General features: G+C 42.8%; 1 protein-coding gene across 8 annotated transcripts in view; it reads right to left on the bottom strand.

The window, feature by feature from the left end:
- USP46 (ubiquitin specific peptidase 46) overlaps positions 1–14,100 on the bottom strand; it is a 63,605-nt gene that overhangs the window by 44,653 nt on the left and 4,852 nt on the right. For 2 of the 8 annotated variants that reach the window (XM_082390724.1, XM_082390723.1), the window contains exons 1-2: positions 9,687–9,717; positions 9,208–9,230 (exon numbers count right to left, since the gene is read on the bottom strand). The exons of 2 other annotated variants lie outside the window; for them this stretch is intronic. In XM_082390724.1, coding sequence (XP_082246850.1) covers positions 9,208–9,230; positions 9,687–9,702 — 39 coding nt within the window. In that variant the 5' untranslated portion in view covers positions 9,703–9,717. Of the gene's footprint in view, positions 1–9,207; positions 9,231–9,686; positions 9,729–10,918; positions 12,420–14,100 lie in introns of those variants that run through there. 4 more of the 8 variants (XM_082390722.1, XM_082390725.1, XM_082390719.1 and 1 more) reach the window with 3 other exon arrangements.

Genomic DNA, 14,100 nt, shown 5'->3' with positions numbered 1-14,100 from the left:
AGGATATAATCAGAATGATGGCACTGCTAGGTCTATAAAAACCAATGAGAGTATCACCTCACACCGGTCAGAATGGCCATCATCAAAAAATCTACAAACAATAAATGCTGGAGAGGGTGTGGGGAAAAGGGAACCCTCTTGTACTGTTGCTGGGAATGTAAATTGATACAGCCACTATGGAGAACAGTATGGAGGTTCCTTAAAAAACTAAAAATAGAACTACCATACGACCCAGCAATCCCACTACTGAGCATATACCCTGAGAAAACCATAATTCAAAAAAAGAGTCATGTACCACAATGTTCATTGCAGCACTATTTACAATAGCACTATTTATTTCCAAAACTGGAAGCAACCTAAGTGTCTATTGACAGATGAATGGATAAAGAAGATGTGGCACATATATACAATGGAATGTTACTCAACCATAAAAAGAAATGAAATTGAGTTATTTGTAGTGAGGTGGATGGACCTAGAGTCTGTCATATAGAGTGAAGGAAGTCAGAAAGAGAAAAACAAATACCGTATGCTAACACATATATATGGAATCTAAAAAAAAAAAAAAAATGGTTCTGATGAACCTAGGGTCAGTACAGGAATAAAGAAGCAGATGTAGAGAATGGAGCTGAGGACACGGGGAGGGGGAAGGGTAAGCTAGGACGAAGTGAGAGAGTGGCATGGACATATATACACTACCAAATGTAAAATAGATAGCTAGTGGGAAGCAGCTGCATCGCACAGGGAGATCAGCTCGGTGCTTTGTGACCACCTAGAGGGGTGGGATAGGGAGGGTGGGAGGGAGACGCAAGAGGGAGGAGATATGGGGATATATGCCTACATATAGTTGATTCACTTTGTTATACAGCAGAAATGAACACAACATTGTAAAGCAGTTATACACCAATAAAGATGTTAAAAAAAAGAAAACCAACGAGAACACTGTATTATATGCAGGAGCCTAAACCAAAAACAGAGACCAGGAAGGGGTCTTGGAGATCAGCTCCATTCCACAGATGAAAAAAACCAAGGCCCAGAAACGTAAACCTCCTCCCCCAATTCTGCATCCTAAGGCAGGCAGGATCTCTTTCAAGTTTGTACAAAGTGGAGAAAGGCCCGAAATAACATGTCAGGATTTCTAAGTACACAGAGAAAAAGTCACTGATTATAAACCATGAATTAAAATATATGACAGGGGAGGTGAATATTGTTGCTAAAACTACATTTTAAGTCTATATTCAAAAAAGGCTATTTTACTTATCAAGTACGTTTTCAAAGTGCAAAAGTACATAGAGGACTAATTCTCAAAAGCACTAGTATTCCCAGACTGCTGATGACAAAAGGTCATTCCTAGAGCCTTAAGGAGAAAGTGAAGCAAAAATGAAGTAATGCAGCTCAAGATTTCAGGATGAGTCAGGAGCCACTTGCCAGAATTCAAGGATGGTTAAGGAGGAATTATAGTCACTGGCTTCCAGCCATAATTAGTAATAACAATAGACATCACAAAAATAACACTTACTGTGTCCAGTCACTGCTCTGAGGGTTTGATGTATATTTTCCTCATTTTAATCCTCACAATAATGTTGTGAGGTGGATGTCATTATTGTCTCCATTTTAAAGATAGGAAAACTGAGGCCCAGAGAGGGTAAGTAACTTTATCCAAGTTCACACAGCTAATAAGTACTGGAACTAGGTTTGAACTCACACCATCTGACTCCAGAGTGTATGCTCCCAAGCAGTACACAATATTGACTCTCAAGGTGGCAGGGTCCCCTCAGAGCCCCAGAATTGCAGGAATGAAAAACCGAGGAAATAGAAGGGGTCACAGAGTTATACAGGTAAACCCCTACCTCTGAGGCACCATTCAAAATATTCTAGAATGAGGAGCACAGGTGTCCTTCTCTGTAAAATCACCACAGAACACTGCAACCTGTTTAAAGAGAATATAAAATTGAGGTTGAAAATCAGGAGAAACTTGAGATGTAGTCAAGAGGAAATAGATTTTTTTTTTCAAAATGGTTTCAGGCTGTGGATTTTTATCTAGCCAAATAGGAAAAGAAAATAATATTGTTTAAAATAGGAGAAAGCGAAAACAAGATCAAAAAGCAGAAATGAGTTCTAAGAAGTAAACCATTTTACACCTAATACTAGCAAAATGTGCTCTCTCACTTCCCTAACTTCTAAATTTTTGGATACATACTGACAATAGAAGGAAAAAAAAAAAAAAAGGAACAGAAAGAGAAAGGACCCACCAGAAGTATGCAGAACAAAATGTGTTAATACAGTTCATCTCTCAGTGCTGGGATTATTTGGGAAGGGTGAGTGGGGAGAAGTAGTATGAATTATATATCAGGGAAAAAACTGCCATTATTTTCTTATCCAAAGAAACTGGCAAAGCATCTGTTGTGCCTCTACAGAGACAGAAATGCAGATTGCAATTCTGAGCCTCCTGGCTCAGAACTAGTATGGCCAGTTCTCTGGCCCCTCAGAGCCGTCCCCTCTTTCCCCGCATCTCCTACTCAGCATTTGCCTTCAATGTCACTTCTTCAAAACTACCTTCCCTGACCCTTCCCTCTCTCAGAATCCTGTGTGTCTCTTCATACAACTAATCACAATTTGTAATAACTTAGTTATATGTGACTATTTAACACCTGTCTTCCCACTGGACCACAGGTTGGCAAATGACAGTCCATGGGCCAAATGTGGTCCACCAACTGTTTTTGTAAATAAAGTTTTATTGGAACACAGCTGCGATCACTCATTTACTTATGGTAGCTACTTTCACAGTACAACAGCAGAGTTGAATAGCTGCGACAGAGATATCATGGCCCACAAAGCCTAAAATATTTACCATTGAGCCCTTTACCAACAAGCTTGTCAACCCCTACACTAGACCATAAACTCTATGAGGACAGGGTTATGACTGACTGGTCTCCTAGGACCATGCAGAACATCTGGCATACAAAAGCACTTACTAAATTTGCTGACTAAATAAACTTGGTAAACAGGGTAAGCAGTATGTGCCGCTCGTTGTTCAGAGAACCTCACGTCCCTGTATTCATCGACTCCACTGTCTGCCAACCAAGACAGTCCCACTTACTGTCCCCATGCCACTCATGCAAGAACAGAGGGAACCTGCTCGGGCTCACTCAGCCCGTAAAGGCAGCGCCAGGACTCAACCCCAGGCCACTCTGGTCCAGAGCCTGAGCTCCTGACCACAAGTCAGAGAAGATGGTCTTCTCATTCATACAAAATTTTAGTAATTCCTTAGCTGCAGGCGTAGAGACAGGGCAGAGGGCCGCTGCTTCTGAGAGTGTCCTCTTCGGCTGCTGGCCATCACACATCACCTAACCACGGGCGGGCAATACCCAGAGGGGCTACGAATGCCACCTGTCCTGCTCAGAGAGCGCACATCACCTGGTCCCATCGAGCAACACTGACACCCTCCCTCCAGGTAAGTCACACACTCACACTCACTATCCCCATTTCATAAGGGAGGGAAATGAAGTTAATGGAGGTTAAGTAACTGGCCAAGGTCAAGTGTTAGCATGAGGCAGAGGTCAGCTGTGAACCCGCAATCTTAATACCATCATGACTCCAACTCCTGGCTCAACAGTGCTCCTCTGCCTCCCTGCAGGCTTCCACAGGAAGGCAGTTAAAGGGCATTTTCATTCTGCACCAGGATAGCACGTCATTTCCATGCCTTATACGATACTGGGGAGAGAGAAACAACTCTGGAAAAACCCTCAGCGTGACTTCACTTGATGATGTAACGCAGAAGCAAAAATGCCTGCAACTGAAGAAAGATGACCCTCGGATACATAATGATCCCAAGTCACCATAGGAAGGACAGTAAACAGCAGCTAGAGCCTCTGGCTTGTAAAACAACTCTCTTTGTGGCTAGACGCAGCATAACAAAGTCCTCAGGCAGAGATGACATTTCAACTCGAAAGGAGAATGAAGAGCTGGGTCTGTCTTCTAGCGGAAGGCGGAGGAGGAAGTATTTCCCCAGTCCCTGGATTCAGTGACCTGGAACCAAGAACCTCACTCCCAACCCAGTGTTCTGCAAAGGCACCAAGCTGCCTCCTTGACGATGAGGTCTCTTAAGCTCCTACTTTACCCAAAGGGACCCGTCTCATCGTTTCCCTGAAAGGCAGCATTGGTGTCGCAGGGTCCTGGCAAAGCCCCAGGTCAAAGAGGCCAAGTCCTCAAATTTAACTAATAGGGTGATTTCAAGTACTTCCCTCATCCCCCTCTCTAGTTCGAGCTCAAGGTCTTCATCAGTGAAAAACCAGGACAGCAGTATCCCCACCTCACAGTGTGGAATCCCTGCCCTTGCATCGGTACTGCACTATCAGAGATATTTTAGTCTAATGTACTGAAACCACCCTGTAATGTATTGATTATGAAATATAAAATATAAAATTCTGTGCTCTCTTCTCCCCTCCCCAGACAGGATGGCAAGGGGAGACAAGAAAGGGAGCAGGAGGTCTTCACAGCGGTACTGCTCAAAGCGTTATTGCTCTGCCCGGGAGCAAAGTTCAGAAACTGAAAACGTGTACAATGAACGTACCGGGTAAGTTTGCACCTGTCGAGTTTAGTAATAAAACAACTGGACTTGGTGTTTGAAGCATCTTTGAGGTTTCTATTCCACTTTGCAATTAATGTTTTATTGTATTTTACAAAAGTATCAGTCTGTGACAGATTGAAAATAAAAATAAAACTGGTCCTTCCCTACAGACTTTGAAAATAATTGCCAACAGCAAAACAGTTAAATGAAATTGAGCTTGTTTTCTGAAATGTGTGAATAGCTGCTCAAGCTCACTCCTAATATGAGAAATGCAAACTAAAAATATACGAAGACACCATTTTTTCCCCCACTGGCAAAGATAAAAAAGCTTTTGGATAGCACCCGACTTTGGCAAGGCTGTGGGCTACGAGAGTCACACATTTTGATAGTGGAGGGCAATTTGGCAGTTACAAATGCATCAAAGTTACAAATGCAGATCCATTTCTAGGAAGTCAGCTGACAAGATACACCCCAAAGTATGCAAAGTGACGTAGGGACAAAGTTGTTCCCTGCAACCTTGTTTGTAAAAAAACAAAGACTGGAACACTACCTTCAAGCCCATCAGTTGGGGGCTAGTTAAGTGAATTCAATATGTTCAGGCAACTGAATACTCTGCAGCCATAAAAAAAGAATGAGGATGCTCTTTATATACTAGCACAGACCCAACTCCAAGATACAAAAAGCAAAGGGCAGATCAAGACTGTTCAGTATATGCTACAAGCACTATTTGCATTTTTAAAAACTAGGAGAGGGCTTCCCTGGTGGCGCAGTGGTTGAGAATCTGCCTGCCAATGCAGGGGACACGGGTTCGAGCCCTGGTCTGGGAAGATCCCACATGCCACGGAGCAACTAGGCCAGTGAGCTACAACTACTGAGCCTGTGCGTCTGGAGCCTGTGCCCCGCAACAAGAGAGGTCGCGACAGTGAAAGGCCCGCGCACCGCGAGGAAGAGTGGCCCCCACTTGCCGCAACTAGAGAAAGCCCTTGCACAGAAATGAAGACCCAACACAGCCAAAAATAAATAAATAAAAAAAAAAAAAAAAAAAAAAAAACTAGGAGAGAAATATAAACATTCTTGCTTGGGTATGCATAAGATACCTCTGAATAGAAGTGGAAGAAACAGCAAATACTGCTGGATGCCAGAGACAAGAATTGGATGTTGGGTATAACTGCAACATACATCCTTTTGTACAATCTAAAATTTCTACCATGTAACTCATATTCACCTTTTCAAAAACTTTCTTTAAAAATTCTTTTTAAAAAGGAAGAAACTGAGCTTAGCCGCCTCACGTGTTTTTGTTAGGAATACCTAATTGTACACCAGATAACACAAGAGGGTATGTTTATGCTTATCGGATGACTGAAAACCGTTTACTACATGATGTGCCCTCGTTACTAGGAAAGGAAAAACACAGTATCCTGACTGATGATTACAGAAGCTTTGCCACACACCCTCAGTCCCGCGTCTTCCAACAGCACGTCAGTAGGAAATCACAGCTCCTTCCTCCTTTTGTCTGCTCCACGCACTTCCCCTCCGCAGGCCTGTCTCAGATTGGAAGCCACAGTGAGCTTACAACATGCTAAGTTCATCTTCTCGGCACTGCTCACCAGGAGGAATGGCTCTCATACAGACCCAGAGACCTAACTCACCTGCCCGATGCCACAAAAGCGACAAAGTGTCAGGATCAGGATTGGAACCCAGGACCTCGGATCCCGAGATCAGGGCTCTTTCCACTACAGCCTCTGGACTCCTTTGCTCGTGGGAAGGAGGGGGCTCTACAAGAAAACTGCAATAAAATGGCCAAGCACCGGGCTAAGCGCTAGACACAAATGATGCCACTTACGCCCCACAATGCCCCAGGGAGGGAAGTTCTCTCATCACCCACATGCCACGGATGAGAAGCAGAGTCTCCGACAGGGTGGATGATGGTGAGCTCTCACGCCCGACCAGCCAGATCCCATCCACACGCTGACCTGCCTAGGGAGGAAGCTCGCCAGCCTGCCGTCCGCAAACCAGTTTAACAGGGCTCCTCCAAGAGCCAGTTAGGTGAACCACCATAAAGAACCTCTTATCTCAGCCGACGTCTCCCGAACTACAGAGCATGAATGCCCAAGGGAGGGGAGACAATCTTAGGTGGCACGAATATGAACATTTTTAACTTCAGCAGCTACGCTTTTGATATGTATTAAAAAAGCACATAACCAGCGCATCAAACCCGTTCCTTCCCAGATGTCATAGCACAGAATGAGGCCAAATTAAAAGAAGCTGAACAGATTTAAGGACAGCTACTAAATAAATAAGTTCAGGTGGTTCTGAGATAACAATGAAAACGTGAAGGGCAACAAACTGACGCTTGAGAATCACTGGTCTAAGGGAGTGGATCCAGTCCGTGGCTTTTCTCTAGAGGAAGAGAAGCTTGGGAATACCCCAGCACACAATACACAAGAGTTCTAAATGTCACTTTATTTGTATTTATTTTATTTTCATCCGCCCTCCACTCTCCACACCACCCGGCCTCTCTCAGATGGATGAGGCAGGACCCCAGTTAGCAAAGCATCCTGAAAACTTGTATCTAAATGACAGTGTCCTGTGGTGGCTTAACCTTGGGTTGACCACAGGCCTAGTTTGCCCTGAAGAGCTCTGATTACACCTATAGATCAATTAGTATCGAATAATTAGTTTGAGCGTGCCCCCTCTCACTTTAAGTGTCTGACCTGGGGAAGAAATTGGAGAGCTGACTGGGAGAGATAATGACCTCTTTCTAGCCCTTCACACTCAAGAAACAGTGAGAAGGGACCCCCACTTCCCCAGCACCCGCAGTCAGAACCGCACCATCTGATGAATTTTGCCTCTGCTCTTGCCCAACCTCCTTCCCCAATCCTATGTTTCCCAAAATGCCCACTAAATGTAGATGGCAGGTCGAAATGAAAGGATCCCATGGGCTCCTGCAATACCAACAGCTCTGTGCTTTGAACAAACTGAAGGAAAATGTTCATTCGCTAAAAGAGAATTATGAAAAAGTAATACGCGTGAGGGCATCACAGCTCACAAAACGCTTCCGCAGGCAAGATATCCTTTGATTCTCCAAAAAAAAAAGCTGTGAGGAGGGTATTTCATCACGCTATTCTGTGTTGGAAAGAGATGGGGAAACAGGCCTTGAGATTTACCAAGCAGGATTTTAAACCCCAAAGTGCTCCACTTTAGAGCTGTATGGAAAAAAGAAATTGTTTTCCTTTTCTCCCTAGGGTCTTTTTTTTTAAATTAATTTATTTATTTATTTATTTTTGGCTGCATTGGGTCCTCGTTGCTGAACACAGGCTTTCTCTAGTTGGGGCGAGGAGGGGCTACTCTTCGTTGTGGTGCGCGGGCTTCTCATTGGGGTGGCTTGTCTTTGTTGCAGAGCACGGGCTCTAGGCACGCGGGCTCAGTAGTTGTGGCTCGCGGGCTCTAGAGCGCAGGCTCAGTAGTTGTGGCGCACGGGCTTAGTTACTCCATGGCATGTGAGATCTTCCCGGACCAGGGCTTGAACCCGTGTCCCCTGCATTGGCAGGCGGATTCTTAACCACTGCGCCACCAGGGAAGTCCCTCTCCCTAGGGTCTTAAGTGTGCTCCCCAAACCAGGAGCATCTGGTCACGAGAGAGGATGCTAGAAAAGCAAAATCTCAGCCCCACTCCTGACCTACTGAATCAGAATCTGCATTTTAACAAGACCCCCAGGTAACTCCTGCAGACAAGACAATTTGAGGAGGGATTTCCCTGGCGGTCCAATAGTTATGACTCCGAGCTTCCACTGCAGGGGGCACGGGTTTGATCCCTGGCCAGGGAACTAAGATCCCACATGCTGCACGGCATGACAGGGGGAAAAAAAAAAAAAAAAAGACAATTTGAGGAGCACTGCTTTACTGCAAGGCAATCCTTCCATTCTCCCATGCTGCATCTCTTCATTCATTTATCCAATAATTATTTACTGTGAATCTACCACACTGTGCTGAATGCTGGGAAATTCCCAGTGAATAAGATAAACATAGCTCCTGCCCTCGTGGGGTTGCCAGTGTAACACAGTGGTTTTTTCAACCTTGGGTGCTGATCAGAATCAAGGGTGGCACTTAAGGAAAAAATGCAAGTGCCTAAAACCCACTCCAGACCTACCTACACCTCCATACAGTCAGAAACTGAGATTGAAGCCCTAGGTGCTGCCTATCAGACAAGCTCCAATTCATGCACCTACCTTGGAGAACAATTTGACAATATCTAGGGAAGCTGCGGGTGAGCGTATCCTAAAAGCAGCATTTCCACTTCCAGGACTATATCCTGGAGAAATGGAGGCATGTGTGCAAAGAAGACAGGAACAAGAACATTCACTGCAGCACTGTTTCCAGACAGAATATTCTGGAAACTATCCAACTGTCCCTAAATAAGGGAATGAATAAGTAAACCATGGTGAAGTCAAAAAATACTGTTAAAGAGCCCTTAGAATGAATAAATAGAAAATAAATAGATGTACATGTGTCAACATATTCTCGAATATAATTGTTGAGTGAAAAAAGATAGTCACAAAGGCTATACAGTTTTACACACACTGATATACTGCTTATGGATTCATAAATAGAAGTATAAAGACATGCATGGTAAACACATACCATCTTCAGGAAAATCGTCAGTTCTAGGAGAAGGGGATAGGAAAGAGATAGGGGTGGTTAGCGGTTTTTTTAAAGTAGCATATCTAAAAAATGATCTTAACCAAATACGATTAAAGTATAAGTCTGTTAAATCTGAAGGGTTGGCATTTGGGTATATAACATATATTAAATTACATTCTTTTTTTCCATACTTTTTTGGGTGCTAATGTTTTGTGATTTAACTTCTTTAAAATTTCTTTCAAAAGCTTCACAGGGGGTGTGATATATAGCCAGGGTTGGGAATCCCTGTTATAGGAACATAAAGCAATAAAACTCTACTATTTAATATCAGGAAATATATCTACAGAATGGCAGTGATCTATAGCTCTTGAAGTTAAATTACTACCTTAAATAATTTTATATAGATTTAAAAAAACCTTTCACATGGCAGATAATTTCTATAAGCTATATATTTTTTTTTAGGAGGCCAATGTTATTACCCAAGGAAAGCAACATTTCTCAAACTGTGATCCTTAGCTCACCTGCAACAGAAGGAAGAGGGAGTGAGAAGAGGAGGGAATATTTATTAAAATGCAGATTCCAGGTTTCCTGCCTTAGACCTACTTAATCAAAACCTCTGAGGGCAGAAACCCAGAGGCTGAATTTTTAATAAAAGAATGCACCTGTGGGCACAATTTTTTCGTACACCAAAGAACCACTCAAGTATATTTTTTAAGTTAATGTTACTCATATTTTTAAAACCATACGTGTCTGCGTTCAATAAGGTGACATTCATCATACTCTGAAAATTAAAATAAAGCACAGGGAATGTTTTCTAAATACTTGAGATCATAATTCCACAAGGACATTCAAGCAGATCCTGATAAAAACTGGTTTCCTGCACAGTGTATCTAACCTGAAGGACAAAGAAATGTATTTCAGGAAGAAGAACATAACTTCACGTTGCCTTTCTAAAAGAACTTCAAAAAGCAACTGGGTAAACAAAGCTCCACAGGTCCAGCCTTGCTGCTATTCTCACCGGCAGAGGCCCCAGACACGATTTTCACCAAAGCCAAATTCGATTAAACAAGGCATGAACGATGTAACTTGAACTGAGGCCTGGCTAGCACAGTAAAAGATCCCAAATTTCCTCTCAACACTCAAGACTATCTTCTCCATTCTAGTCTATAATCCTTTTGCTACATTTTCCCCACCTTGTTATCATGTCCTCAGCCTCTATCTTCCATTCCATCCTTATCTTGCTTGACTTTTTCTTTGGTCTCCCTGATGCTCCCCTTCATTTTCCTTTTCCCTACGTGCAGACAAAACCAACACCGCAATCCTGACTTTCAAGCTCTGGAAAACTGCTCTGGAGCCCCTGGATTTAAAACAACCCAGGGCTTCCCTGGTGGCGCAGAGGTTAAGAATCCGCCTGCCAGTGCAGGGGTTTGAGCCCTGGTCGGGGAAGATCCCACATGCTGTGGAGCAACTAAGCCCGTGTGCCACAACTACTGAGCCCGAGCACCACAACTACTGAAGCCTGCACACCTAGAGCCCGTGCTCCGCAACAAGAGAAACCACCGCAATGAGAAGCCCGTGCACCGCAATGAAGAGTAGCCCCCGCTCTTGGCAACTAGAGAAAGCCCGCGTGTAGCAACAAAGACCCAACACAGCCAATAATAAATAAATAAATAAATAAATAAAATTAAAAAAAAAAAAATAATAAAACAACCCAGCACAGGGACTTCTCTCGAGGTCCACTGGTTAGGACTCGGCGTTCCCACCGCCAGGAGCCTGGGTTCAATCCCTGGTCAGGGAACTAAGATCCCACAAGCCGTGCGGTGCAGCTGAAAAAGAAAAAAGAAAAGAAAAAAGAAAAGAAAAAAGAGAAAAAAAAAAAAAACAGCACAAAGGGTGGTGGAGGGGGGGATAAATTAGGAGTTTGGGATTACATATACGCACTACTGTATATAAAATAGATCACCAAGAAGGACCTACTGTGTAGCACAGGGAACTCTACTCAATATCTTGTAACAACCTATAATGGAAAAGAATCTAAAAAACAATATATATATATGTGTGTATAACTGAATCATTTTGCTGTACACCTGAAACTGACACAACATTGTAAATCAACTATATCTCAATAAAAAGGTTTTTTTTAATAAAATTAAAAAATAAAAACCACCCAGCAGGGACGAAGGGAGAGAGTGGCATGGACATATATACACTACCAAATGTAAAACAGATAGCTAGTGGGAAGCAGCCGCATAGCACAGGGAGATCAGCTCGGTGCTTTGTGACCACCTAGAGGGGTGGGATAGGGAGGGTGGGAGGGAGACGCAAGAGGGAGGGGATATGGGGATACAGGTATATGTATAGCTGATTCACTTTTTTAGAAAGCAGAAACTAACACACCATTGTAAAGCAATTATACTCCAATAAAGATGTTAAAAAAAATTAATAATAAAAGAAAAAAAAAAAACAACCCAGCACAATAAACACATGAAAAGATGTTCAGCCTCACTAGAGAACAAGAAATTGCAAATTTTAAACCACAAAGATATCATTTCACACCCATCAGACCAGCAAAACATTAAATCTAACAATATTGAGCATCTGCAAGCATGTGGAGCAACTGAAACTCCCAAACCTGCTGGCTGGAATGCAAATTGGAGGGAAATAAGGCAATATATTAGAGTCAAAGATGCCCATTTCCTTTGACCCAGCCATTTCCCTTCTAGGTATGCACCACAGATAAACTCTAAACAGATGCACAGGGAGACATGTTTAGAACTGTCACGGCACACACACAAAATTCTAAATCCAACAATAAAATGAATAAACATATTGTAGCACATTCATGTGATGGAATATTATACAGCAGTTAAAATAACCTAGAATTACATGTGTTTGCATGGATAAACCTCAAAATTATTTAAACAAAAGCAAACTGAGAAGGAACTGTTCAGCATTACAAACATGAGGAAGCAATACTCAAATCTGGTTTATGAATACCTACATATCTAGTAAAGGTATAAAAACATGTGATAAACACCAAATTCAGAATAGTGGTCATTGTCTGGTGGGAAGGGAATGAGATGGGGAAAGGTTCACTTGTATTTGTAGTATTTTATTTCTTCACAGGATGGAAGATACTGGGTGTTCACTCTTATCAGTCTCCATATTTTTCTGTATGCCTGAAATTTATCACCACCTAGAAAAAGGGTCCCAAGTCTGAGCTACTTGAAAGCATTTGGGGGGTTCTGACAGTGGAATCAGAACTTGATGGGGACTTCCCTGGTGGTCCGGTGTCTGAGACTCCACACTCCCAACGCAGGGGGCCCGGCTTCGATCCCTGATCAGGGAACTAGATCCCGCATGCCGCAACCAAGACCAGGCGCAGCCAAATAAATAAAATTTTTTTTTTAGTTAATAGCTACTTTATTTATTTAATTAATTTATTTATTTATGGCTGTGTTGGGTCTTCGTTTCTGTGCGAGGGCTTTCTCTAGTTGTGGCAAGCGGGGGCCACTCCTCATCGCGGTGCGCAGGCCTCTCACTATTGTGGCCTCTCTTGTTGCGGAGCACAGGCTCCAGACGCGCGGGCTCAGTAATTGTGGCTCACGGGCCCAGTTGCTCTGCGGCATGTGGGATCTTCCCAGACCAGGGCTCGAACCCGTGTCCCCTGCATTGGCAGGCAGATTCTTAACCACTGCGCCACCAGGGAAGCCCTAAATATTTTTTTTTAAAAAAAGGAACTTGATGGGCAGGAGGAAGGTTGAACCTACAAATGGAAAGCTTAGAGAACCAACAGGGTTCCCCTCTCACTCTTCAAACTATCCATGGCAAATAATCATGCTCAGAATTGTGGTAAAATTCCATGGAGAGGACTTACGACGTCCCCAAAATTCGAAGCCACAATCCCAGAACAGAAATATTCCAAAAAGCCTTTAGTGCCGGGGCTGGTTGCTGACACAGAATTTATTTGCCTCAAGAAACGTTTTTGCTGGTTCATTTTGGGGTGGCCTATTCTCTTAAAAGATCAGCAAGGCCTTTCAAACCCTTAGACTAGCATTTGGTTCCACCACAACTGAAGGTTTATTGTAAGAAGTTACATTAAAATATTTAGGCCAGAAAAGTTAACTAGACTAAACGACACTATTTTTTTACATCTCTCCCAATCGATTTGCTTTGGGCTGGCTCTGCGGGTAGGCCAGAGATAAAACCACCAAGAGATACCTTTCTGATGATACCACAGAATTAAATACCATCATAAAACCTCAACTCATTCAAACTAACTAGACAGACTGGGGCAGGGGGCAGGGGGCAGGGGGAGGGGGAAGACGTGAACTAGACAATTTTCTCTTAATTGCTCAAGAGAATCAAAACTGAAAATTACTTTCAGTTACAACCCAAACACACCAAAATTCCACATTAATGAAAAATAAATAAACAGGTTTTATTGTTTGGGTGAACTGGAACACACATAGTTGATATCCAGAAAATGGTATCACATTAATTCTAACTAAATATTGTCATTCAGCTTTGTTTTCCCTTACGATTCCAAGAAAAACAAAGAAGAATCTGTAGACCTAATTGTCAGGTCCTAACCCAACACAAACCTCCATATTAGATCTGAGAGGCCAGAAGAACAGAATTTTTCTTTAAACATTAACCCATGCCACCTCAGGCTGCAATTTCTAAATCTGACAAGTGTCAGTGGAGACGCTCACACATGACCTTAACCTCTCCGAGCTGATATATTAAACTCAACTTACGATGTCCAATTATCTTTGACAACGGGAAGGAGTAACAGTAACAGAGGAAGAAGCAAGTTATCTCTTCCAAATTTTGAGATTTACATATTTTTAAATAACTTAAAAAAATTTTTTCAACTATTCTCAAAACACT

This window comes from Balaenoptera borealis, assembly GCF_965194805.1.
Source record: "Balaenoptera borealis genome assembly, chromosome: 4".
Taxonomy (NCBI): domain Eukaryota; kingdom Metazoa; phylum Chordata; class Mammalia; order Artiodactyla; family Balaenopteridae; genus Balaenoptera; species Balaenoptera borealis.
Note: the sequence above shows the minus strand (reverse complement) of the source record. Positions and strands in the feature narration are given on the sequence as shown.